The sequence below is a fragment of the Rana temporaria genome, chromosome 2, assembly GCF_905171775.1.
Source record: "Rana temporaria chromosome 2, aRanTem1.1, whole genome shotgun sequence".
In the NCBI taxonomy this organism is placed as follows: Eukaryota; Metazoa; Chordata; class Amphibia; order Anura; family Ranidae; genus Rana; species Rana temporaria.
In genome coordinates this window covers 366437081-366463521 of record NC_053490.1, presented here as the reverse complement: position 1 = coordinate 366463521, position 26441 = coordinate 366437081, and the positions used below count along the sequence as shown (strand labels likewise).

Sequence of the window (26441 nt, the reverse complement as noted above, 5' to 3'; positions counted from 1 at the left end):
CACGGCTGATCACGATGTAAACAGGAAAAGCTGGTGATCGCTTTTCCTCACTCGCGTCTGTCAGACGAGAGTAGAGGAGAGCCATTCGGCTGCTCCTCTGACAGGGGTGGTTTGTGCTGATCGATTATCAGCGCAGCCCCCCCGAGGATGCCCACACTGGACCACCAGGGATGCCACCAGACCACCAGGGATGCCCACCACCAGGTATGCCACCATAGACCACCAGGGATGCCAATCAGAAATACATAATGGATGCCAATCAGTGCCCACAATGGGCATCACTGATTGGCAGGCATTATTGTTTGACACTGATTGGTATCCATTAGTACAACACATTACAGTATATCTGTGCCACCTATCAGTGCCCATCCGTGTCGCCTATCTGTGCCCATCCGTGTCACCTATCTGTGCCCATCCATGCCGCCTATCAGTGCCCATCTGTGCCACCTATCAGTGCCCATCTGTGCTGCATATCAGTGCCACCTATCGGTGCCCCATATTAGTGCCTATCATCAGTGCCATCTCATCAGTGCCCATCAATGCAGCCCCATCAGTGAAAGAGAAAACTTACTTATTTACAATGTTTTGTAACTGAAACAAAAAATATTTTTTTTTTCAAAATTTTCTGTATTTTTTTTTTTTTTTTGCAGAAAATAAAAATCCCAGAGGTGATCAAATACCACCAAAAGAAAGCTCTATTTGTGGGAACAAAATAATAAAAATTTAGTTTGGGTACAGTGTAGCATGACCGCGCAATTGTCATTCAAAGTGCAACAGCGCTGAAAGCTGAAAATTGGTCTGGGCAGGAAGATGTATCAGTGCCTGGTATGGAAGTGGTTAATTAGCGCTACACTGTTTTGTTTTCACTCTCTCTGCTTCGACCCACAAATGAAATTTTCCTTATAACTATCACCTCGGCTAGGTCAGTGTCTAAACTGGCAACTTTATTTTGCAAGGAACCCTTTCTGATCTTGCATAAAGATAAGGTGGTTTTAAGGCTTAGGCCTTCCTTACTTTTTAAGATGGTCTTTGCATTTTACCCTGATCAGAATGTTGTCCTTCCCTCCCCGTGTACAGCTCTCACTGAGGTAGTGGACACTCTTTGTTGCTGGGCAGATGTAAGACCTAACAAGGGCAGTGCAGTTTTGGAGATGGTGAACTGTGACATCACCTGTCTGGGTGGACCCAGAATGGGTTCCAACATTTCTAGGTGGCTTAGGCAGACCATCATTCAAAGCTTATGGCCTCAAGGATTGGTTTTCTACCTTTCCAGGTAAGGCTCACTCCACTAGGGCTGTGATGGCTTTATGGGTATTTTGGCATCAGGCTTCTGTTTCCCAGGTTTGTAAGGCTGCCACCTGGTCTTCTGTTAACACATTTTCAAAATTCTACCAGATTGCCAAATTTGCTTCATCTGAGACCAGCTTCAGGCATAGCTGTTTTTTTGTTTTGCCCACCTCCCTCAGTTGGACTACTTTTGGATGTCAAAAAGCTTTTTATACTTTCTTTCTCCCTCAATGGATGGAGAGAAAATAAAATTTTTGTACTCACTGTAAAATCGTTTTTTTTAAGTCTTTCAAGGGCCACAGGCCCCATCCCTCTATTTATAATCATGCTCTTGGTACTGCTTTGCTACTAAATGGAAACTTTGTGGTAGGAGGGGCTATACCCAGGGCTTTCATATAGTTTGTTTGTCAGTGTCCAATCCTTCTGTAGGCAGCAGTATAACATGAAGGATTCAGACTTGTTCTTCAATGAATTCTGAAAAAAGTATTTTACAGTAAGTACCAAAATCCTATTGTTCTTATCAAGGACAAGGTTGATTTCAAACCCAGGCCTTCCTTCCTTCCTGTGTAAGATTGTGCTCTCCTTCCACCTCAATGAGGAACTGTGCACCCTTCCTTTTTTCCATCCCCAGTTCATATGAAACAGATTTACTTACAGTTGATGTAAGCCGACCTGCTGCAGTATATATTTGTCACAGGTAAGATATTTTCTGGACGTTTTCCTTTCTTTCTTCCAATTGTTTGGTGCTCGCTAGACCTGAACCCATTTTGCATGTGCAAGGGTATAGCTAATAGATGGGAATGTGCCCTTTTTAATGCGTCGTTCAATCCTCCTAGTGATCACAGCTATTTTCAAGGGTTGAAGAATTGTTATGTACTTCATTGAACAACTGGAGGAAATCATTTTATAGTGAGTTCAAAATAATATATTTTTTTGTGTAGTAGGGTGACATAAAATCAGTACATTTTAATTGTTTGTATGTTACTATCAACATGTCAGAAAGCATAAACTCTGCAAAGTCTGCATTGATCATATAGCAGTGGTTTTGGTGCTGCATTCACACCTGAGCAATTTTCAGGAGTTTTTATATGAGCTTTTTTGAGTGTTTTTGCAAGTGTATACAGGCATTTTTAGAAGAGTATTGCAGGCTATTTAACCACTTTAGCCCCGGAAGAATTGGCTGCTCAATGGCCAGGCTATTTTTTGCAAAACAGCACTGCGTCGTTTTAACTGACAATTGCACGGTTGTGCAACATTGTACCCAAACAAAATTGACATCCTTTTTCTCCCACAAATAGAGCTTTCCTGACTGGCTCCATGGCAGCATACGTGTGGGTTAGCCCCGCCTCCATAACTACCCAATAGGACCCCTCCCCTATAAATCTTAGCTGTGGGCTCTCAGCCTTGTTCCTTTTTTGTCCTCCTCCGTAGGACCATGTGTTTGGTTCTTCTACCCAAAAAAAAAAAAAATATATATAACATATACACAACTCATCCCTTGATCAAGCTCGGCCAATGAATTCTCCAATAAGCCTTGTCTGTTAAGCAGGGTATGGAATGCATGGAATAGCGCTGAAGTTATGGAGTCTATTGCGCAAGATTGGTATGCCTAGCGGTGCAGGTAGCCTTCTTTTATCTAAAGACCGGTGTGTGTCCCTGGCCGAACGGATCATGGTGGTGATGGTGAGCAGTATCGTTTCTTTTTTCATGGCATCAGTGTTTATGTTTGTAGTTTGTTTTTTCCTTGTTTGTTAAGTCTTACTTGCCCTGTGAGCGTCTGGTTCCCTTGCGTTCCAGCCGCCGCTCCCTCTGACTTCCGGGTTCTGTCTGCGTTCTACACAGACAGACCAGGACTGAAAGCGAGGCCTGGCTCACACGCGAGCGAGGCCTGGCTAGCGCATGCGCGAGACTCGATTCGCGCATGCGCACTGGTTACGGCTGACGCGGTCATGGCGTCATACGCCCAGCTTTTAAAAACAGAGCGAGAGACATGTGTACACCGGGGGCGTGCGTTCGTACGGCGGTTCCCGGTGTACTGTCCTGTCCACATCTAGGTAAGTGTTCTGGTGCGGTTTTGGACTAAAAACCTTCCTCATGTTTCTACTTGACAGCTTGTCACTTTCCTGTTACAGTGTCTATCCAAGGCTACATGGACATCTCTTTGCCTCTCAGTGGCCAGCCCTCCCTCAACAGGTATGGCTAAGGGGAAAACTATGTTTTCTGCACCTGCTGGGGGGGAAGAGAGTGGAGTATAGGGACATAGTGTGACTATTTGTGTTTCTTCTTCTCTTTATCTCAGCCCTTCTAGGTCTGACCAGCAGCATAATGAGTCCCACGGTCACAGCAGGTCTTCTAGGTCACATCACCGGCACTCATCCTCCAGACACCATAGTTCATCCAGAACTGGTCATGCTAGTAGAAGTACTCCTCATCTCTCCCCCCATGATGAAAGATTGGAAAATTCTTGCTGGGGGTGCAAGGCTTCGTTATCTATTAACAAATCCCTTTGTGATCATTGTTTCTCTAAAGTAGCCAATGAAAGGGGAGGTGTAGATAAACACCTGGAAGCTCTTGTCAAAAGGGTCGTGGATAAATCCCTGCAGGAGAGAGATACTATAATACAGCAGGACTCTCCTATAGACCCAATGATTCCCTTAATGGATCAGGGACATTTACATGAGGTCTTCGCAGCCACTCAGGCCAGCCAGTCGGCTGCTTCTCCTTCAGAAAGTGGTTCAGAATTGGAGGATACAGTAATAGGCTTTGATTATGCCTTAGTCCCTGCCTTAGTGAAAGCTATTAAGGAAACCCTGAATTTGGAGGATCCAGCTACTTCCCCCCCTAAACAGAGAAAACTCTTTAAACAGCTCAACAAGGAGCGACATTATTTCCCGTTTATTACGGAGATAGGCGCCATTATTTCCAATGAGTGGAGTAAACCTGATAAAAAAGGCTCTATGCAGTCGAAGATAACAAAATTATATCCCTTCAAACAAGAAGACGTGACCCATCTTGAAACTGCCCCGTCAGTAGACGCAGCGTTGATGCGTTTGGTGAAGTATGTGACCCTTCCCTTGGAAGATACAGTTTCTTTTAAAGATCCTTTGGAAAGACGGATCGATTCGGACCTAAAGAGAATCTACTTGACAGCAGGGTCCGCTTGTAAACCCATTCTGGCTATAGCAGCTGCCTCAAAAGCCTTAGAAGCCTGGTCTGACAGTGTTAATGATTCTTTGAGAAGCATTTGTGAGGACACAGCTAAGAATTCTCCTATCCAGGAAATTAGGCTAGCGTCCGCTTTCTTGGGGGAGGCCTCTATTGATATTACTCGCCTAGTGGCCAGGGTGATGTTGTCGGCAGTCACTGCCCGCCGTGCTTTGTGGCTCCGTCCATGGTCTGCGGATGCAGCCTCAAAGCAGGCTTGGTGCCGTATTCCCTTTGAGGGCGGGTCCCTCTTTGGCAATAAACTCGATAGCGCCATCTCTCGGGCCACGGGAGGTAAGTCGGGGTTTCTCCCTCAAGACAGGCGTTTACAGAATCAAAAACGCACCTTCTTCAGACCACATAATACAGATCGCTGGAGGGATGCACGCAACTATAGACCCGGTCGTGAATTCTCTAGACCATGGAGGTCCAGACAACCTCCCTTTAAGAAGCAATCTAAAGGCACTACTTCTAACAGCCAGGAATCTACGAAGTCTTTTTGAGGTTGGGCCCGCCCAAGCATTTCAGGTGGGGGCTCGCCTTTCCCACTTTCGGCATGTTTGGGCGGCCTCTATTCAGGACTTCTGGACCATCAAGACGGTCTCGTCGGGCCACACCTGGATCTTCAACAGCGTCCCCAGACTCAGGTTTGTTCCCACGAACCTTCCAGGCACAGAAGAGAAAAGACAAATCCTTTTGGCCTACGTGAACTCTTTATTAATTCAAGGCGCAGCTGTCAGTGTTCCAAGAACAGAACGAGGCGAAGGCATGTATTCCCCTTTATTTCTAGTGCAGAAAAAGAACGGTACTTGGAGACCAGTAATAGACCTAACTCATCTCAACCGGTTTATTCGGAAAGAAAAATTCAAGATGGAATCTCTGTTAACCATCCAACAGTCGGTCCATCCAGGGGATTGGTTAGTGTCAATAGATTTGAAAGACGCTTATTTTCATGTTCCGGTGGCAATAGGTTTTCAAAAATACCTCCGCTTCTCGGTAGGCGACCAGCACCTACAGTTCACCTGCCTACCCTTTGGCCTCACGACCTCACCCCGGGTGTTCTCCAAGGTCCTGCTAGCTGTCGTAGCCCTTCTGCGGGTGAAAGGAGTTCGTCTTCATCATTATTTAGACGATCTATTGCTACTAGCCCAAGACAGAAATCAACTGATAGAACAGAGAGATCTAGTAATTACCACTCTGCAAGAGTTCGGATGGCTAATAAATGTGGAGAAAAGTCATCTAGTCCCATCACAGACCCTAGTGTTTTTGGGTGCCCTCTTCAACACATCAATAGGCACCATCTCATTACCGGAGGAAAAAGTTACCACGATCAGAGGCAGGATCCGCAAAGCATTCGCTGCTCCTCAGCTATCTGCCCTTCATTGTCTGAAGTTAATCGGTACCATGTCAGCCACAATTCCAATGGTGAAATGGGCCCAGTGGCATACTCGTCCATTCCAGAAAGGATTTCTCCAACAATGGGTCTCCTCCAGGAAGAGTCAGCGCATCACGATCACTCAATCTATGAGAGGATCCCTTCTATGGTGGCTTCAGGGGAAGAATCTCCGCAACTGCCATTCAATTCGTCCCATCACTTGGGTTACAATAACATCAGATGCCAGCAATCTGGGCTGGGGCGCCCATTGCCTTTCGGAGATAGCTCAAGGCAGATGGAGCACACCCTCTCACGGAATTGTTTCCAACATACTGGAACTACGAGCCGCCTTTCAAGCACTCCTGTCCTTCAGCCATATATTAACAAAATGTTCAGTGATGCTCAGGCTGGACAATACGACTGCAGTGGCCTTCATAAGGAAACAGGGTGGAACTCGCAGTTGGACCCTACTTCGAGAAGTAGAACCAATTATGAACTGGGCCCAGAAGAATCTGGCCAACATCTCGGCAGTATACATTCCGGGGATTCAGAATGTTCAAGCGGACTTCTTATCTCGAGTCCAGTTGGACAACAACGAATGGTCCCTACACACAGATGTGTTCAATTGGCTTCTAACCTTGGGAATATCCCCAGAAGTGGATCTATTTGCGTCCCCGCGCAACCACAAGTTGATGAAGTATTATGCGAGGGGCATGGATCCCCAAGCCTATGGGATAGACGCTCTCACGGATCAATGGAGATTTCAAAAAGCTTACGCCTTTCCACCAGTCCCTGTGATCTTTCGGTTCCTTCACCGGCTCAAATCAGAGAATGCGGAAATCCTCGCAGTGATCCCCTTTTGGCCAAACAGGCCCTGGTTCTCTCTCCTATCGCTCCTCAGCTATCGGGACCCAATTCCTCTCCCCCCCAAACCAGATCTTCTCTCCCAAGGCTCAATATGGCACCCATGTCCAGCTCGTCTGCACCTCAGGGCGTGGTTCTTGAGAGGGGAAGGCTTAAAGCACTAGGTTGTCCAGAAGAAGTCATGTCAACCCTGCTTAACGCCAGAAGAAATAGTACTAACAGAGTGTATGAGCGTATTTGGTCAAAATTTTCAGACCACATGTCGTCGAGGTCCAACCCTCCTAGCTCTCCAGAGGTTCAAGATATCCTTAGCTTCCTACAAACGGGCTTGGTCTTACCTTTAGCAGTCAGTTCTCTCCGAGTGCAAGTCTCAGCCATCTCTGCGTTTACAGGGATCTCTTGGGCTAACCATTCCCTGGTTCGCCAGTTTTTCAAAGGTGCCATTCGGCTCAGGCCCCAAAGAAAACCGAGGTTCCCCAAATGGGATCTACCTCTTGTTCTGGACTATCTTACCTCGATCAGCTCTAATCCGGATAAACCTCTTTCAGCTAGAGACCTTACTCTCAAAACCATCTTTTTAGTTGCAGTCACTTCAGCTAAGAGGATCTCCGACATAAGAAATCTGGGTTCAAAAGAACCATTCCTGACCTTCTTTCCTGACAGAGCAGTATTAATTCCTATGCTGGGCTCAAATCCTAAAGTGACATCCATTTTTCATGAAAATCAGGAAATTGTCCTGCCCACCTTTGGGTTGTCTGAAGATCAAAGTGTTCATCCCCTTGATGTAGGACGCACATTAAATCTATATCTAGAAATGACAAGTTCTTTCAGGCAAACAGACTTTCTTTTCGTCCTTCTCCATGGGAAGAATAGAGGGAAGCGGGCATCAATCAGATCCATCTCAACTTGGATAGTTCAGACCATCCAGAGGGCATATAAGGAGAAGGGCCTGGCTCCTCCAGAGGCAGTAACTGCACATTCAACTAGGAGCATCTCGACTTCTTGGGCAGCCTCACGACATGTCGCACCTGAAGTTATATGCAGAGCGGCTTCGTGGTCTTCAATTAATACCTTTGTCTCTCACTACTGTATTGAACCGGCTGCTTTGTCTTCCTTAACCACTTAAGCCCCGGACCAATATGCAGCCTAAAGACCCAAGGTGTTTTTACAGTTCGGGACTGCGTCGCTTTAACAGACAATTGCGCGGTCGTGCGACGTGGCTCCCAAACAAAATTGGCGTCCTTTTTTCCCCACAAATAGAGCTTTCTTTTGGTGGTATTTGATCACATCTGCGGTTTTTAGTTTTTGCGCTATAAACAAAAATAGAGCGACAATTTTGAAAAAAAAGCAATATTTTTTACTTTTTGCTGTAATAAATATCCCCCAAAAACATATATAAAAACATTTTTTTTCCTCAGTTTAGGCCGATACGTATTCTTCTACCTATTTTTAGTAAAAAAAATCGCAATAAGCGTTTATCGATTGGTTTGCGCAAAATTTATAGTGTTTACAAAATAGGGGATAGTTTTATTGCATTTTTATTTTTTATTTTTTTTTTACTACTAATGGCGGCGATCAGCAATTTTTTTCGTGACTGCGACATTATGGCGGACACTTCGGACAATTTTGACACATTTTTGGGACCATTGTCATTTTCACAGCAAAAAATGCATTTAAATTGCATTCTTTATTGTGAAAATGACAGTTGCAGTTTGGGAGTTAACCACAGGTGGCGCTGTAGGAGTTAGGGTGCACCTAGTATGTGTTTACAACTGTTTGGGGGTGTGGCTGTAGGAATGACGTCATCGATCGTGTCTTCCCTATAAAGGGAATGACGCGATCGATGCGCCGCCATAGTGAAGGACGGGGAAGCCGTGTTTACACACGGCTCTCCTCGTTCTTCAGCTCCGGGGAGCGATCGCGACGGAGCGGCTATAAACAAATAGCCGCGCCGTGGTCCCGGATCGCTCCCCGAGCGGACCCGACCCCCGCATGTAGCGGGGGGGGTCCCGATCGGACCCCCCACCCGCTAATAGGCGAGGACGTACGTGTACGCCCATGTGCCTGTACGTGCCATATTGTGGACGTATATGTACATGCGGGGGTCGGGAAGTGGTTAAATTTTGGTTTACAAGTGCTGTCGGTGGACAGTGTTAAATAAATTTATGTTCTCAGCATTTTTGCCCACCCGGGTTTCTTTTTGTGAGTTATTTCCCACACGTATGCTGCCATGGAGCCAGTCAGGAAAAAGGAAAATTTATTACCAAATACTTACCGTAATTTTCCTTTCCTGATAGGCTCCATGGCAGCAGGAGTCCCTCCCAAAATGCGTGGAGTAGGATAGTTACGGAACAAGGCTGAGAGCCCACAGCTAAGATTTATAGGGGAGGGGTCCTATTGGGTAGTTATGGAGGCGGGGCTAACCCACACGTATGCTGCCATGGAGCCTATCAGGAAAGGAAAATTACGGTAAGTATTTGGTAATAAATTTTCCTTTTTCTTTTGGTGGTGTTTGATCATTTCTGTGGTTTTTATTTTTTTGCTCTATAAACAAAAAAAGAGAGACAATTTTGAAAAAAAATACACAATATTTTGTACTTTTTGCTGTAATAAACAGCCCCAATTTTTTTTAAAAAAAGCAAATTTTTTCCTAAGTTTAAGCCAATATGTATTTTACATATTTTTGGTAATAAAAATCGCAAAAGGCATATATTGATTGGTTTGCGCAAAAGTTATAGCGTCTACAAAATAGGGGATGGATTTATGACATTTTTATTATTATTATTTTTTTTACTAGTAATGGCAGCAATCTACGATTTTTATCGGGACTGCAACATTATGGCAGACATATCGGACATTTTTGTCACATTTTTGGGACCATTGGCATTTATACAGCGATCAGTGCTATAAAAATGCACTAATTTCTGTGTAAATGTCACTGTTAGGGAAGGGGTTAAAGCGGTAGTAAATCCTCTGCTGTTTTTTTTTTTTACCTACCTGAAAGGCAAAAGCCATAATGAGCTAGTATGCACCACATACTAGCTCATTATGAAATACTTACCTTGGAACGAGGCATGGGGAACTTATCTGGTCCACGCCGAGGGAGATGTCATCTTGCCTTGGCGTGTCTTCCGGGTATCGCCGCTCCAGCACTGTCAGTGGCTGGAGCAGCGATATCGTCACTCCCATGCATGCGCGCGGGAGACTTCTTTCCGGCATGGTTCGGCGGCTGCCGGGCTTTTAGCCAAGGATCCCCTCTGCGCATGCGCCGCTGCAGTCAGTGGCGCATTGCGAGGGGAATATCTCCTAAACCGTACAGGTTTAGGAGATATTCTTTATACCTACAGGTATGCCTTATTATAGGCTTACCTGTAGGTAAAAGTGGTAGTACAGTGTTTACTACAACTTTAACTGTGTTCCCTATGTGTGTGTTTTAACTCTGGGATGGGACTAACTATAGGAGATGAGAGATCGTGGTTCCCAGCTCGTAGGAACTCACAATCTCTCTCTCCTCACAGAAATGGGATGTGTGTGTTTACACACAAGCGTCCCTGTTCTGCCTCTCTTGCCCGTGATTGCTCGTGGCTTGCGGTCATTACGACCACCGGTCACGAGCATCGGCACTTCCGCTGTGCAGCTTGCGAGTGCCTGCTATCCTGCTTAAAGGGACCGATGTACAGCTACGACGGTTTGTGGGATTGTGCCGACCTGCCGCTGTCTAACGACGGTGGCTGGTCGGCAAGTGGATTAATGTGTATTCAAGCGTCAGGCTTTTTTACCACTAGCCAACCAGCTCACGGGGATATACTGCAGCAGGTCGGCTCTCCTACGTTAACCGACATACCTGTACGTCGGTCTGTGCAAAGAGGATAGCTGGCACTTGCCCATGGACTTGATGTCCGCTGGCAACCCGCGATCGCGGTGTAGAGAAGCAGAACGTGGTACTGCCTATGTAAACAATGCGATTTTCCGTTCTGCCAGGTGACATGACAGAGATCTACTATTCCCAGTGATCAGGAACAGTGATCTTTGTCATGTTCCAGTAAGCCCACCCCCCTACAGTTAGAACACACTTAACCCCTTGATCGCTCCTTAGTGTTAACCCCTTCCCTGCCAGTGAAATTTTAATGTCACTGGTCCCCAAAAAGTGTAATTTGGGGTCAGATTTGTCCACTGCAATGTCGAAGTCCCGCTAAAAATCGCAGATCGCTGCCATTACCAGTAAAAACAATAAAAAAAAAATAAAAGTCCCTAAATCTATCCGGTAGTTTGTAAACACGTTAACTTTTAGGCAAACCAATCAATATACGCCTATTGCGATTTTTTTTATTTTTATACCAAAAATATGTAGAAGAATAAATATCGGCCTAAACTCATGAATAAATTAGTTTTTTTATATATTTTTGGGGGATATGTATTATAGCAGAAAGTTAAAAAATGTTGGTCTTTGTTTATAGAGCAAAAAAAATAAAAACCGCAGAGGTGATCAAATACCACCAAAATAAAGCTCTATTTGTGGGTAAAAAAAGGACGTCAATTTTGTTTGGGTACTGCATCGCACGACCAGACAACTGTCAGTTAAAGCGGCACAGTGCCGTATCACAAAAAATAGCCTAGTCATTAAGGGGGGAAATCCTTCCGAGGCTTAAGTGGTTAATATAGGCTAAAACGGAAAATTGTATCATACTTACCAGTAATTTTCCTTTCCTGGTGCCTATCCATGACTAGCATAAATTAAAGGCATAGTCCCTCCCCCAACATTCTCTGTAATATAGAATACCGAGGGTGGGAGCATATGCTGCCATGTATAGGCACCAGGAAAGAAAAATGACTGGTAAGTATGATACAATTTTCTGTTTTCCTGGTGCCTCCATTGCAGCATACCTGTAATAAATAACTAGCTGACAAGGGTGGGATAATGCTTAAAGCGGGAGTTCACCCAATTATATATTTTTTTGTCTTTTCCCCTTAGATGGATACTCGTTTTGTCTAGGGGAATCGGCTAGTTGTTTTAAAATATGATCCGTACTTACCGTTTTCGAGATGCATCTTCTCCGTCGCTTCCGGGTATGGGTCTTCGGGAGCGGGCGTTCCTTCTTGATTGACAGTCTTCCAAGAGGCTTCCGACGGTCGCATCCATCGCGTCACTAGTAGCCGAAAGAAGCCAAACGTCGGTGCGGCTCTATACTGCGCCTGCGCACCGACGTTCGGCTTCTTTCGGAAAATCATGACGCAATGGATGCGACCGTCGGAAGCCTCTCGGAAGACTGTCAATCAAGAAGGAACGCCCAGTCCCGCAGCCCATACCCGGAAGCGGCGGAGAAGATGCATCTCGTAAACGGTAAGTACGGATCATATTTTAAAACAACTAGCCGATTCCCCTAGACAAAACGAGCATCCATCTAGGGGGAAATAGTGTCATGTGCAGGGGAACCTCCGCTTTAACAATAAATGTTTAATTAGAAAAGGACATAGCAGCCTGAACTGCCCTTCTTCCAAATTCAACAGTCGTGAGAGCTCCTGGATCAATATGGTAGTGTCTGAGGAACGTATGGTGAGAAGACCAGGTGGCGGCCCTGCACACCGTCTTCAACAAAACATTAGCCCTTGCTGCCCAGGAAGCTGAGACTGCCCTTGTAGAATGAGCATTCACTCAGGATGGAGGATATTCTTCACCCTGTAGGCCTTCTGGATTAACGTTACAACCCAAGATGCCAGAGTTCTGATGGAAGCTTTTTTGCCCCTATATTTACTGAACTGTACGATGAAAAGTCTCTTAGAGTTTCTGAAGGGGTTGGTGGCTTCTAGGTAGGCCCTGAGCACTCTAGATACGTCCAGCTCACGACAAGACTCTGAACCTCTGTAAACACTAGTAGTGCCCAGGGTTCCAACAGGTGGCTTTAAATAGCGACCTTAGGTGTAAACCCTCAAAGGGGGCGAAGTTCCACCCTGTCGGGGAAGAAGGTGATGTGGCCGTCACCTATCCCTAAGGAGTGAAGTTCCGAGATCCTTCTGCCAGATGTAATGGCTAGCAGGAAAGACGTCTTTAGTGTCAGGTTCCATATTGCTACTTGTTCCACTGGAGCAAAGGGATGGTCAGATAGAACTTCAAGGACCAGGGAAAGATCCCACTTAGGAAATGATCGTCTGACAGGTGGACGAATCTTCAATACTCCTCTGAGGAAAGTGACTACCAAAGGATCCTCCGCCCATCTCTTATTTGTTGCGGCAGAGATTGCTGCTACCTGCACGTTGGGGGAGCTCAGACCAAGCCCCAGATCAAGTCCTGTCTGAAGGAAACCTAGAATATTGGACGTAGAGGGAAGGATTGGATCAAATCCATTTCCGGTAGCAAATGACAAGAACTTGTCCCGGATTTTTGAATATTTGGCATTAGTCGCAGGCTTTCTGGCTTTTAGAAGGGTTGTTATGACTCCTGGGGAACACCCTAGGGACTCTAACCTTCGCCTCTCATCCTCCAGATTCGAAGATTCAACTTCGGGTTTGGATAAACTAGACTGCCCTGCGACAGAAGTTGAGGGAAATGAGGGTTCCTGATTGGAGAGCTTACACTGAGATGCATGGCTAGAGGGAACCAGTACAGAAGTACTGCCACCACCTGGACTGACTCCCTGAGGAGCCTCAGGAGGAATTTGAATATTAATGGCCTGGGAGGAAAGGCATATACCGTGGTGAACCTCCTGGGGCATGACGGCATCAGCTGCCTCGGCTTGTGGATGCGACATCCGAGAGAAGTATCTGTCCAGCTTGGCATTCTTCGGGGAGGCGAACAGGTCTACCTGAGGGGGATTCCATAGGCTGGCAATCTGATGGAAGACGTGGGGGTGGAGAGCCCACTCGTTGTCCAGGAAGTTTCTGAACAACGTATCTGCTTCCGTGTTCAACCTGCCCGGCATATACATTGCTCTGAGGTCCAGGAGGTTCTTTTCTGCCCAGAGCATGATCGGCTCCACCTCCTTGAGGAAGGACCTGCTGCGAGTTCCTCCTTGCTTCTGCACATAAGCGACAGCTGCCATGTTATCTAGGCGTAGAAGTATTCTCTGGCCTTTGATTTATGATGCCAAAGAAGTTAGTATCAAGAAGGCTGCCCTCATCTCCAAGATGTTGGATACCACTCCCTGGGTGGAACATGACCATCTCCCCTGTATTCCGGTTTCCCCACAATGGGCTCCCCAGCCCTGTCCACTTGCATCGGACGTAATTGTGATCCAAGGATGGGGGCCCAGGTGATGAGGTTTGGAGAGGTTTTCTGGAACTGTCCACCAGTGAAGACTCCTGCGCATTACTCCCGTCAGCAGGATCGTCTGAGATAGTCATTGTTTCTTCCACTGCGCCAAGAAACCTGTCTGGAAATACCTCAAGTGCCAATGGGCCCAAGGAACCATGGATATACAGGAAGACATTGTGCAAATGAGGCTCAGGCATTGTGAAGCTGTCAGATATGGGCTCCAGATGACCTTGATCATTCTCTGGATGACAATCCTTGCCTTTGGCGGTGGTAAGGACACTGTCCCCTCCTGAGTGTTGAACATTGCACCCAGGTAGATCATCTGCTGTGTGGGTGCTAGTTGACTCTTTTTGGAATTTATCAGCCACCCTAGCTCTTTTAGGAACTGTAGAAGAATTTCCCGGTGACATACCAACTGATCCGGATTGCTTGCTAGGAGGAGGATGTTGTCCAAGTAGTGGTATATCCTCAAGCCCCTCTCCCGCATGGGAGCCAAAAGGGATATTAGTATCTTGGTGAACACCCTGGGAGAGGTACACAGACCGAAAGGCAGGGCTTGAAACTGTAGGTGGGTCTGTCCAACTGCAAATCTCAGATATTTTTTTGAAATGCAGGTAGAATTGGAACGTGTAGGTACGCATCCAGCAGATCGACTGAAATCATTCAATCTGATGGCTGGACTGCCTGAATGATAGTCTGCAGGGACTCCATTTTGAAGCTTTCGGGGCGGATATACCGGTTGAGCCTCTTTAGGTCTATCACAGGCCTCCACCCACCTGTCCTTTTTGGGACCAGAAATAGGGTGGAAGCCTGTGAAGCGCTCTGCCAAGGGAACCAGAACAGCCGCCCCCCTGAAGATGGAGTGACGTTAGGAAGTTTTTCAGAGCTTGAGCCTTCAGCAGAGAGGATGGAATCTCTGTTACTTTGAAAGAATTCTGTGGTGGGGGATGAGAGAAATTCCAAAAGTGCCCCCATTGAATTGTTGACAGAACCCAGGGGTCCTGGCAGCGGGTGGCCCATACTGGGACAAAGAACTTGCCTGGGCTACTCTGGCGTCAAAAAAACTGCTTCTGCTCCTGTGGAGCCGGAAGGGCCTTCATCTTCCTGTTCAAAAAGGATGCCTGTGTACCTTTCCAAGGTCTTTTGTTGTCTCTGGGCTGTCTTGACTGCCTAAAATCCCTTGGATTTGTCTGGCGGAACCTAGAGAAACCGCCTCTGAATCTTCGCATCCTTCTGCCCTGGGGAAGCATACCGGAATTCCCTTTTGACAGGCTGGAGATAGCTTTATCCATTTTGTCTCCGAATAGTGCTTTCCTATCGAATGGGATTTTGCACCAATTTTGTTTGAAGGATAAGTCAGCCGTCCAGGTTTTCAGCCACAAGGCCCTCTTCACCATTACTGAATGCAAGATGGATTTTGCAGAGCACCTGATTGTGTCAATGGCCGTTACCCGACAAAGTCTGCCAACAATCTAAGCTCTTCCAAGGCTTTAATTATATCCTCCTTGGGGACATCCTGACGCAAAGCCGTCTCAATATTATCTGTCCAAGATCTTATGGCATTTGATACCGATGTGAGGGCGATAGCTGGCTTACACGCTGCTCCCGCGGCTAAGTAGCTCCTCTTCAGCTCCAGGTCGATTCGCCTGTCTAGAGGGTCTTTAAAGGAAGCGGAATCCTCCATTGGTAAAGTTATATTTTTTGCGAGTCGCACCACCAAAGTGTCTACAACTGGCATGGAGTTTAGTGACTGCGTTCCCGACTATGGTAAGGGGTATAGTTTATTGAACCGGCCCAATGAAAGTTTTTTATCAGTCTTTGACCATTCATTCTGAATGACCTGACTAATCTCACCCATCAACGAGAAGAGAACCTGCTTCCTTTTGAGGAATGGGAAGTAACTCGTAGACTCTTGGGGAGGTTCTTCTGCGTCTTTCCAGGCGATTGCACTTTTGACTGCCTGGATGAACGGCTTTACCAAGGATAGACTGAAGCCCCGAAGGTTCTGACTCCTCTGAAGAGTTCTTTGCAGAGTCTTCAGGTGGTGAATCTCTAGCTGGCTGGCAGAGGTGTACTGACTGCTGAAGGACCAGGGAGATTAGGTTCTGTATCCTGAACCTGGTATATCTGCTGAACTGGTTGAGCGGGGACCAAAGCCACAAGCTCAGAGGAGTCCTTCATTGTTCGCTTAAGCAGATCTACAACGGGCTGATTTTCTAGCTCGCGGTTGGACGCATAGTCCATAAAACAGTCCTTACAGACCACTCTGTCTGGTAGCGGTGTAGCCCCACATGTCCAGCATTTCTTCTTTGTATAGGTCCTAGGAGATCCTCTGGATCTTGACCTCTCTGATCTATGACGTGAAGAATGGGACCTGGGACCGGTGGCGTGAGGAATGAGACCTGCGGTCTGGGCTGTCGTCATCACAGTGTCTTGAAGATTTTCTGGACCTCTTGGAGTGGGCAGGGCTAAGATGTAAGGAACTCACATTAGACCAGTGAGCGCACTTCCTTTTTTTTTTAAATACTCACGTATAGTTGGTCACATACCTAATAGAAGTGTGAGGATCTTTGTTGCGAGATGAATGACTCATTGCGGAGTTAGGCAGAAGGATCAGCTGCGGAAATTTAGTAAGAAAGGGTAAAAAAAAGGTACTATGGAGTTTTTGTCACTTTTTTTTTTTATCACCATTTTTTTTAGAAGAAAAACAAGGGTACCTACCACAGAGCAGCGTCAGAGAAACCTAGCAGGGCACAGCTGAGTAGACTCTGACAGCTAACTCCTAATCTGAATTTAAATAGGCTCAGGTGGGTGGGCTAATCCCATAAACCACCACTGCGAATTGATCCTGGAAGAAAAGGGCAAATCTGGCCCTTTTCCCAGAATCCAAGATGGCCGCAGTGATGTCGAGGATATACAAAAAGAAAAACTGTATCTCCCCCGCTGATTTCGGGGGAAACAAACAACTGCAAGCCTGTCAGGATAAAAGGCATCTGCCCCATCAAACTGACCGGACTTAAAGGGAGCATCACAAAGTAAGTCGTCCGTGAATCGGGATGGACGTAACTTACGTCTAAGTTTAAAAAAATGACGTCCTAGCGACGTCATTTAGCGCAATGCACGGCGGGAAATTTCGGGACAACGCATGCGCAGTTCATTCTCGCGGGGACGCGCTTCATTTAAATTAAACCCGCCCCCTAATCGCCGATTTGAATTCCGCCGCCAGAGATACACTACGCCGCTGTAACTTAAGGCGCAAATTCTTTGAGGATTCAAAGCAGCCAAAAGTAAGTTACAGCGGCGTAGCGTATCTCACATACGCTGCGCCGATCTATTTCTATGTGGATCTGGCCCAAAATTCTGCCTGAAAAGTAGCTCATGTACTTTTTGGAGTAGCAGGCACAAGTGACAGTATGCTCAGATGTGAATAATGGCTTTCGAATACAATTGATTTGTACTTGTTGAGCATTTCTGAGCTTTGAACCTCAAGCTAGAAAATGCTCAGGTTTAAACGGGGCCTAAATGGTAAACGCTACTAAACGCATGCATAATTATGCTTCATTATTATAGCATTGTTTAAATTCTGTCAATAATAACTTATGCCTTAAAAATACTAGCAATTACTGTACATATTCAACTCGTAAGTTTTAGTCATAATTGCTCATAGCTCTGTGATAGTTGCTCATAGCTCTGTTTCGAAGAGATTAATAAATGGCTAATGTTTAACCTTTATCCAACAGTCTGAATTGCAGAATTGCCAAAGAAGGATTGAGCCTGCTTTAACTAAAGCTGTGGAGACCTCATACAAGTATCGCATTCACCTTACTGAAACAATGCAAGAACTACCTCATATCTCAGTAGTACACAATTAAAGTGGCACTAGGGTACATTTTACTCTTTTTAGTTTGGATAGACTAGGTAAGAATTAGAACTTCTGTCAGGTCTTCATTGATATCCAGGTTTCTACTAGGGTCTTTCGGGGACCAGTGTAGCTGGAAGAGAAAGTGAGGGGGATCTTAACTGAGACATAGCCTGACAGGAGTTCTAACCTATGTTAAAAATATATACAGTAAAACCTTGGTTTGTGAGCATAATTTGTTCCAGAAACATGCTTGTAATCCAAAACACTTGTATATCAAAGCATTTTTTTTACAGGGTATAAAAGAGAAGAGAGGCACCTCTAAGTGTAGCAATAAATGTTGTACCTTCATTAAATGTAATCATATTGCTACACTTAGAGGCTCCCCTCTTCTTTTTTATACTCAGTTGTGACATGATGCTACTCTTATATCAAGACATGACTTGTATATCAAGGCAAAATGTATTAAAACATTTCACTTGTCTTGCAAAACGCTCTCAAACCAAGGTTTTACTGTTTTTATTATTGCTGTTGGTGAACAACCTATTGTAGAGGTCTTTGTTCTTGTTGACCTTTGGAACCATCAGGCCAAGAAGTAAGGTGAATCCCTTCCAGCATGGACACAGCAGTAATAACCTGTTCTTCTTTATAAAATAAAGTTTTGGTTAAACTTCTTAAATGGTTCTTTCTAAAAATGCCAGAAATGTTCAGTTTATTGTTCTATTACTTTGAGGCCATAATACTTAAATGATTGTTCTTGGCACTGTCTTGTATAGTCTTGTATAGTTATAATTATACATTGCAAAAAACAGAATAAGTAGTTTGTACAGTTTGTTTGTACATAGTTTTAATCAGTAATTTTGTCTCCTGCTGGTGCTAAAAGTGTATTAAAATCTATGGCCCGGATTCACAAAGCACTTACGCCGACATATCTCCAGATACGCCTGCTGGTTCGGGGGCTGTGGGTAGCCTCCTCCAAGGCGGTACTGTATGCCCAGTTCCACACCCTGGTTTTCCAGGGGAAATACTGTTCAGGTGGTAAAAATTTCTTGCCTCTGAAATCATCAGATTCCGGTGCGCCACCTAGTCAGAGTTGGTGACAGAGATCCCCGACTCTTCGGTTCAGGAAGTCGGTTTTTCCTTCTAGCGGTCAGTGTTTACAACGGATGCCAGCTCATGGGTTGTGAACCTCGGGGGTTCACAAAACCAGGGGGTCCAGTCGGCCCTGAGTCGCTGGACTTGCGTGGACCTACGGCCACACCTCCCTGAATGTGTCTGGTCTCGGTAGCTACCCAGGGTCGGGCATGGCTAGTGCCTGGGAATACCAGGTGCTGTCTACTGTTCATTGTCCTACTATTTTAGGCGATCAGGCTATGCTTCTCCTCGTGGGTGACCGATCTGGTTTCAGCCGGACAACGCCACGGCCGTGGCTTCGGTCTACCATCAGGTATACCGGCAGGCGGACTACTGGAGTTGCCAGATGCTGGACCAGGGCGACTGGTCTTTGTGCTTGGGTGTTTCGGCTCCCTTGCAGGAGGTGAGCCTCACAGGGCATGGATCTCCTGGCCGCTCGTCTCCGCAAGGGTGTCAAAGTTAGTGATCTGGTATAGACGCGTCGCGCCGGTGGCCCTGTGGGGTCTGTATCGGTGACTTTTTGCCGTTCCTCCATGGTAGTTGCTTCCTCGGCCGCTCCACAGAGTGGAGGCTGAGGAGATCCCGATGATTCTAATCGCTCCAGATTGACCTTGGCGTCTTTGGTACGCCGATATCGTGCGCCTGGTAGTGGAGGTACCCTGGCGGTTGCCAGGGCAGGAGGTTCCTCTGTCTCGAGGTCCCATACTTCCTCCTGTTGTACAGTCACTGACTTGCTCAACATGGTTATTGGAAGCCAGACTTTAGGTGACTGGGGTCTGTCTGACTCTGTCATCTCAACAATGCTGAGGGCACCGTAGTCTTCTTACGGAGGATCTACCGTCCCACCTCTCTTGGTGTGAAGGAATGGAGTGACGTCCACGGATGTACTCGGTGTCCAGGGTCCTGCTGTTTTTAAAGCTTGGAGTGGATATAAAAATTGCTTAAAGCACCATTTGGGGGCAGATTTCAGCCTTGGCTCTGTTCTTTCAGTGGCCTTTTTGCGGCACGTTCCCTGGTGAGTCCCCTTTTTTTGTGTGCCGGGGTTTTGTCATATACTTTCCCCTCTTGGCCCATCTCTTTCCCCATGAGTTTTGACTCTGGTGCTCTCGGTTCTTCAGGAACCTTCCTTTGGAAACATCAGAGAGATTTTCTCTTGACACTATCTCAGAAGGTGGTCCCTTTAGTGGCTTTTACCTCTGTTAGAGGGGTTTCTGAGTTGGCGGTCTTGTCTTGCAAGCCGCCATGCTTGATCCTCCATAAGGATTAGGTGATGGTGCGCCCGCGACCTTCCCCTCTTCCGAAGGAGGTTTCGGCCTTTCATACTTTAGGTGTGGTACTCGCTTTGCGGGTATACCAGCCTACTACGGCTCCGTTTCGGAGCTTCTGACTCTCTTTTGTGTCTGTGTCTGGTCCACAAAAGGGCCTGGCGGTCTCATCGACCACCATTTCTCGGTGGATCAGGCAGGCCGTCATACAGGCCTATGCTCCTAAGGGGCGGGCCCCCCTTTCCGGTCACGGCACTTTCGACCAGGGCAATTGGTGCTTCCTGGGTTTTTTTTCCGACATCATGCGTCGGTCTCACAGGTGTGCGAGGCGGTGACTTGCTCGTCCGTTCACGCTTTTTCCAGAATTTACATGGTTGCTGTGAGTGCATCTTATGATGTTTTCTTTTTTTTTTTTTTTTTCAACCGCTAGTTTTTGCCGGCGGCTGTTTAAAGTTGCACCTCCTCTGTTAAGGAGCTCTGCTTGTTTTGGGGTGAAGTTAAAATTGGTTTTACTGATATATTTCCAACCCCTCGTTTTTTGACACTGCTTGGGGACGTCCCACTTGTCAAGATTTAAGGAGAAAATAGGATTTTTTGTACTCACCGTAAAATCCTTTTCTCTGAAGTCCATGGATGGACACAGCTCCCACCCCTGATTTTTAGGTTTGTACTGCTTGTTACGAACTGAGGCTGCAGTGAGGAGGGTTATGTCTGGAGGGACCGCCCCCTGGTCGGGGCTGTTCAACTCTGTTAATGTAACATGTATTTAATTCTTTAACATGTTTCTGCCTAGTCCTCTGCTGTAAACAGGGAACATAACACACTTGTCAAGATTTAAGGAGCTGTGTCCGTCCATGGACTTCAGAGAAAGGGATTTTACGGTGAGTACAAAAAATCCTATTATTCACTAAAACCAACAAATATTGGAGTGGCAGAAAAAGGTAAACTTGTGTAATAAAAACATGTAAAAATACTTTCAAAACCACCTCAATATGGGGATACCACTAACTCCAAAGATCACCAGGATCAAATGAAAACATGTCAGTTGCCCTTTATTTGCCTGCCTTAAAACTATAAACTGAACAACCAGACAAGTAAATTAACTTAAAATTACTAAAGCAGTATTTACACCTGATTCTGTCAAGGAATGCTGTACATAAGAAATTTGGATAGATGTTCACTCAGGATGATCAATATACATGCATATATATATATATATATATATATATATATATATATATATATATATATAGTTATTTCTCTTTTCGTCCATGGACAGACACAGCCTACTCAAGTCTTGACATATGGGTTACGTTCCATCTAATAGGAGAGGACTAGGCAGAACATGTTAGATATTTAAATACATGTTACTTTAACAGAGTTGAACAGCCCAGGGAGCGGTCCCTCCAGTCATACCCCCTCACCGTGCAGTCAGCAACTCAGTTTTTTCTGCCTAGTAGAGAAGTAGGGCCTGGCTCCCTTTGGGCCCAATCTGGCCATCGAGCATGAGCAGACCTTAGCTACGAGCTGGGTCGGCGACGACGGACCCCATGACTCCAGGGGTGGCCGGTGAGCTATATGCTCCGGGGTCCACATATGACTGGGCTGCTGTTGTCTCAGTCACAGTGGACCTTGCCGACAGCTACTCCGTACTGCTTGGTTGTAGGTCTGTCAGGGACGCACCAGCAGGTCCTCGCCAGGACGGGTAAGTACGGTTCCTCCTGCCTCGGTGGGATGGAACGGCTGGGCATTCCTACGAATAAGGGGTTCTCCTGTCCTCCTCTGTCACCTTTTTTCCTCCTGCCCTCACGGGGCTCGCTGCGACCGGGGTATACCTGTGGGGGGACTCCAGGTCCCGGTTGGGGACTGTGGGGGTGTCGGGGCCTGCTCTCTGTGGGAGGTGGTCTATCACTTTGGAAGCCTCAGCTGCGGCCTTCTCGTCCACATCGCGGTGTGTGACGCCATTTTGGTAGCGCCAACGCCATTTTTCTTTTGCCTGCTTTTAATATTGAATTTTTCCATTGGCAGCCATTTTGCAGTGGCCGCGCTGTGACGCAGGTCTGCATTGCGGGTGGCAATTTTCTTGTGGTCCGCGCCCTTTTCTCTGAGGCGTCCGGTGGCCATTTTGGAGTGGGTTTTGGTCTCTAGCGCTGGCTGGCTTCCGAAATGGCGCAATTCACCTCACAGGATTCCTCAGACACGGACGTGGACGGAAAGTGGGCAGCGGCGCTGAGCGGTCTCTTGCTGGGTGGTGAGTTCCCTGGGTAACCCCCGGTCAGTGCAGCAAGGAAGGTGGACATTATTTTGGTTAAGGTGTCTTGACTTAGTCCCTAAGGGCTGTCAGTGGGCAATATGTAGTCAAACATTCCAGAGGCAGCAACATTCCAGAGGCAGCTACTGGTGCCCCTGCACCTGTGGTTCCCATGAATACTTTGTCGGCAGTCCTGGAGTCATTTGTTGCCAGGGTGGAAGCGGCATGAGGGCGTAAGGGGGGTAAAAAGCGACCCCTCCCCCCGCCATCTTCCGGGGAATGCTCTGACTCAGATTCGGGCCTGGCTGCGGCACAGGACCCCGGTCCTGGAGTGTCAGGGGATGCAGACCAGGACATTCCCGGTGAGGAGGACCCCTCGTCCGGGTCAGCGCAAGACAGGACACTTGTGGGTGCACTTATCAATGCTGTGAGGGACACTCTCAAGCTGGAGGATACAGCTGAGACGTCCACGGAGGGGTCAGTCTCTTTTGGGGTGCACAAACCGAACAGCTCTGTTAAAGTTATACCTTATGTATCTTACTTTGATAAGTTCATAGATAAGGAATTGAAACGGCCGCAGAAGTCCTTTGTGGTCCCTCAGCGCATGGCGGTCCGTTATCCTTTTGAAGAGAGTCTTTTGAAAAAATGGGTTGATCCCCCGGTCTCTCGGTTAAACAAAGTAACCACTATTCCGGTAGAGGGGACCACTGCTTTTAAGGATCCTACTTTTCTGTTTATATACTTGATAGCGCAGTATTACCACATTTTTCCAGGTACCTTCAGTTACTTAGACAATAGCAAAGAAAAAAAAAACTGTAAGGAGGACCACCTTATAACCTCTTCCTATTCCCAGCAAGTGTGTTCTTAGGCAACAGAAGAAGACCCACAGTGGAGAGGGCGTCCTGTGTGCTGGATTCTAAGATATCGATTTTGCAATCAAAAGCTGCATCAGACAAAGCCTCAACATCCACCCAATAAAACATAATACACAAATGAATTGAAGAATAAATGGCCCCTTCCACACAGCCTTCACACAGGCTTCACCTGTTGAGTCACGTTTTTGTTTTTTGTTTTCAAAGAAAAAAACTGATTCAGTTTGCACACCTGTCTTCGGTTCAGTTTATATAAGTACAGTTCAGTTTACAGCATCTACATCCGTTTTTTCTTAGTTGTTGCAGAGACCAGAGGTCACCAAAGTATAAACCACATGTGTCAAGTACACATGTGGTTTATACGTTTTTACGTATATACGTTTTTTTTAAATCTAGAACAGAGTTCTGCCACTCACCCTCCACTCCCCGCTCACCGCGGAGGGGCCAGATGCCGACCTATGATCTCTCCCTGCAAGTGAAAGAAATTGCTAAGAGCGCTGATCAGGAGCCAGTCGGCTGCTGGTTTGCCAGCTTGCTCAGCTTGCTTCTGTCGGACAGGCTGCCATGCAAACGGACCCAATATCAGACAATTTTTAACAGGGCTTTAGACACATATATATATATATATATATATATAATGGTTTCAAAGAGAGGAGCATGCACTGCTGAAAGCAGCAGGTTTAAAGCTTAATTACAGGTATTTAATTTTAAATTGTTTAAGCCAAGCTGGTCCAAACTATTCCATTACTAAGAAATGTGCTATAAGTAATGTATAAACTGTATAAAGCATCTGCTACAAAAATTTACGAACCCATCTCTAGAACAAAATCAAGTTGGGCTGACTGCTGCTCAGCCATTCACAGAAAGATTTGTATTTATATAGATGATCACAAGGCTGATTGGTAGAGGTAGAGATTGTGACATAATTCACCTGTATCTCCATCTTAGCCAATCGGAAGCCTTGTATTCATTCATAAAAAACAAAGCTTCCTGTGAATGAATGAGCAGTGCTCAGCTCAACTTGATTTTGTCACAGGAATGGGACATGAAGATCACAGATCAAGACACAGCTTTTGCTACATATATAATCAACAAAGGGGAAATATATTGCGCTAAGGAAATAAATGAAGTGTAAAAATTGATAAGTGCAATAGATGAAAATAAATTGAATTAATAAAACAAGCTGCAACACCTAAAAAAACATGTGATATACATGTAACAAGATAAAAAAAACAAGAGGATAATAGGTACGGGATCAAATTATAATTTTTCCCCACTGTAAACTACTATATGTAGCAAAAAAACAAGAGGGGAATAGGTTGCGCTAGAAAAATCGACACAACCTGACCATTGTGCGTATAAAGTGCATGAATAAAAAGCTGAATAAGAATAAAAAATAATAAAATGTAAAATATATATATGTGTGAATAAAAATTACAAAGTAGTCCCTCTGAATGATAAGGCTAGTAACATATGTTAAAAACAGTAAATTTGACTTCAGACATCAAATAAGTGAAAAAATTGTCCAATTTCAAATATAATCCAAACAGTGAAAAGATAAAAGAAAACAGTCCGCCACTGATTCAGATAAGTGTTGATTGAAAGGGGGAATTCCTCAGGGTCACACCAGGGGAAAAGGTAAGTGAATGCTCTTACCAGATTAGTTGGACCCCCTGTTAGATGGGGTCAAGAAGGCATATAAATCCACCCGATCCGATGATGGGAGATCACAGTGGCTGTAGGCTCCTCGACTTCCAGCTGATCCTCACCCAGTCCGTTCAGGTGGCTATCTCCTCGGAGCGATCCTCTCTAGAACTCAGTATCCCACAGGGAATCATGGAGGAAAACAAACCGGAGGCTCGAGATAGTGAAGTACCATAAAAACTGGGTTTATTAAAAGAGTGTAACATATACACTGAAACGATTTAAAATTGCCGGCAGAAAATTACATAAAAAAACAAACGTACACCGTGCTTCTGGGGTCACGTTAACGCCGTGATGTCAGTGCGTGGCTCGGCCCTGACATGTTTCGTCATACATGACGTTATCAAAGGGCACAGGTGATGCACTGAACCTCTCATATACCCACAGAGGAGCAACCAAGCCTCACTCTCGTGTAGCAGCAACCAATGAGAATCAGCCGCATTTTCACTCCCTTTAAACAAATGGGAGACGGTAAGAACATCTAAGAACGGGAACCAGACACACCGGAAGTATCGTAATACAGACTGGTCACTGGAACACAGATAGGAATATCCTGTGTTAACTGGACCAAGTCCAACTTCACCAAAAGTCATCCCTACCCGATCTCCAATCTCCAAGCGTTTACAAATTTGTATATCAACCTAACCACAATACTACTGCCTATCACTATATATGTAAATAGTTTACAAATTACATATAAGCAGATAACCACAATTAATATATTCATCATTAAAGCGGTAGTGGAACAAAGACATAAATCGCATAAATTATTTAAATAAAGGAAATAATCCATAGTAATAAGAAAAAATTTGTATTTTAGAAATTATGGAAGTGGTATGAACTTAGACACTATAGGGCCATCTAGTGGGTAAAGGGGGGAAAGACAACCACAATACTAAATCATATATGTAATATCACCTGATAACTTCACTATGATGGATGGACCACAGAAGGATATCAGCCCATTACATAGAGGTGATATACATATATGCATGTCACTTGCTGGGAACTGAAGATTACATTAATTCAAAGGAACTCTGATGTTAATAAAAAACAGTCATTCCAAAAATCGAATTCCCACCCCAAATGATTAAATTAATTTGCGACAAATCTATGATTTTACGTTTTATTGGACCCTCGTCACACCATTCGTAGTAAAGGAGGGAACACCTCAGTATTTATCCAAAAAGGCGTTAACCTCTATATCTACGTTCAGGCCCTGAGGCTTAAGGCATTTGACTCGATAGATCCAGCTCATCTCAGGTTTAGATATGGCTCTTCTTTTAGACCCCCCTCTCCAATGAGGTTTCAAATTGTCAATAGCAACAAAGGAGGTGCCACTAGGATCTTTTGCGTGCACTTCTCTATTGTGCGGGA

At 45.6% G+C, this 26441-nt stretch overlaps 1 protein-coding gene across 2 annotated transcripts in view; it reads left to right on the top strand.

Moving 5' to 3' along the window:
- The window catches only part of CCND3 (cyclin D3), a 59988-nt gene extending 41904 nt beyond the window's left edge, over positions 1-18084 (top strand). For both annotated transcript variants that reach the window (XM_040337701.1, XM_040337700.1), the window contains exon 5: positions 17720-18084. In XM_040337701.1, the coding sequence (XP_040193635.1) occupies positions 17720-17851 (132 nt within the window). In that variant the 3' untranslated portion in view covers positions 17852-18084. The remainder of the gene's footprint in view (positions 1-17719) is intronic.
- Positions 18085-26441: the final 8357 nt, after the last annotated feature.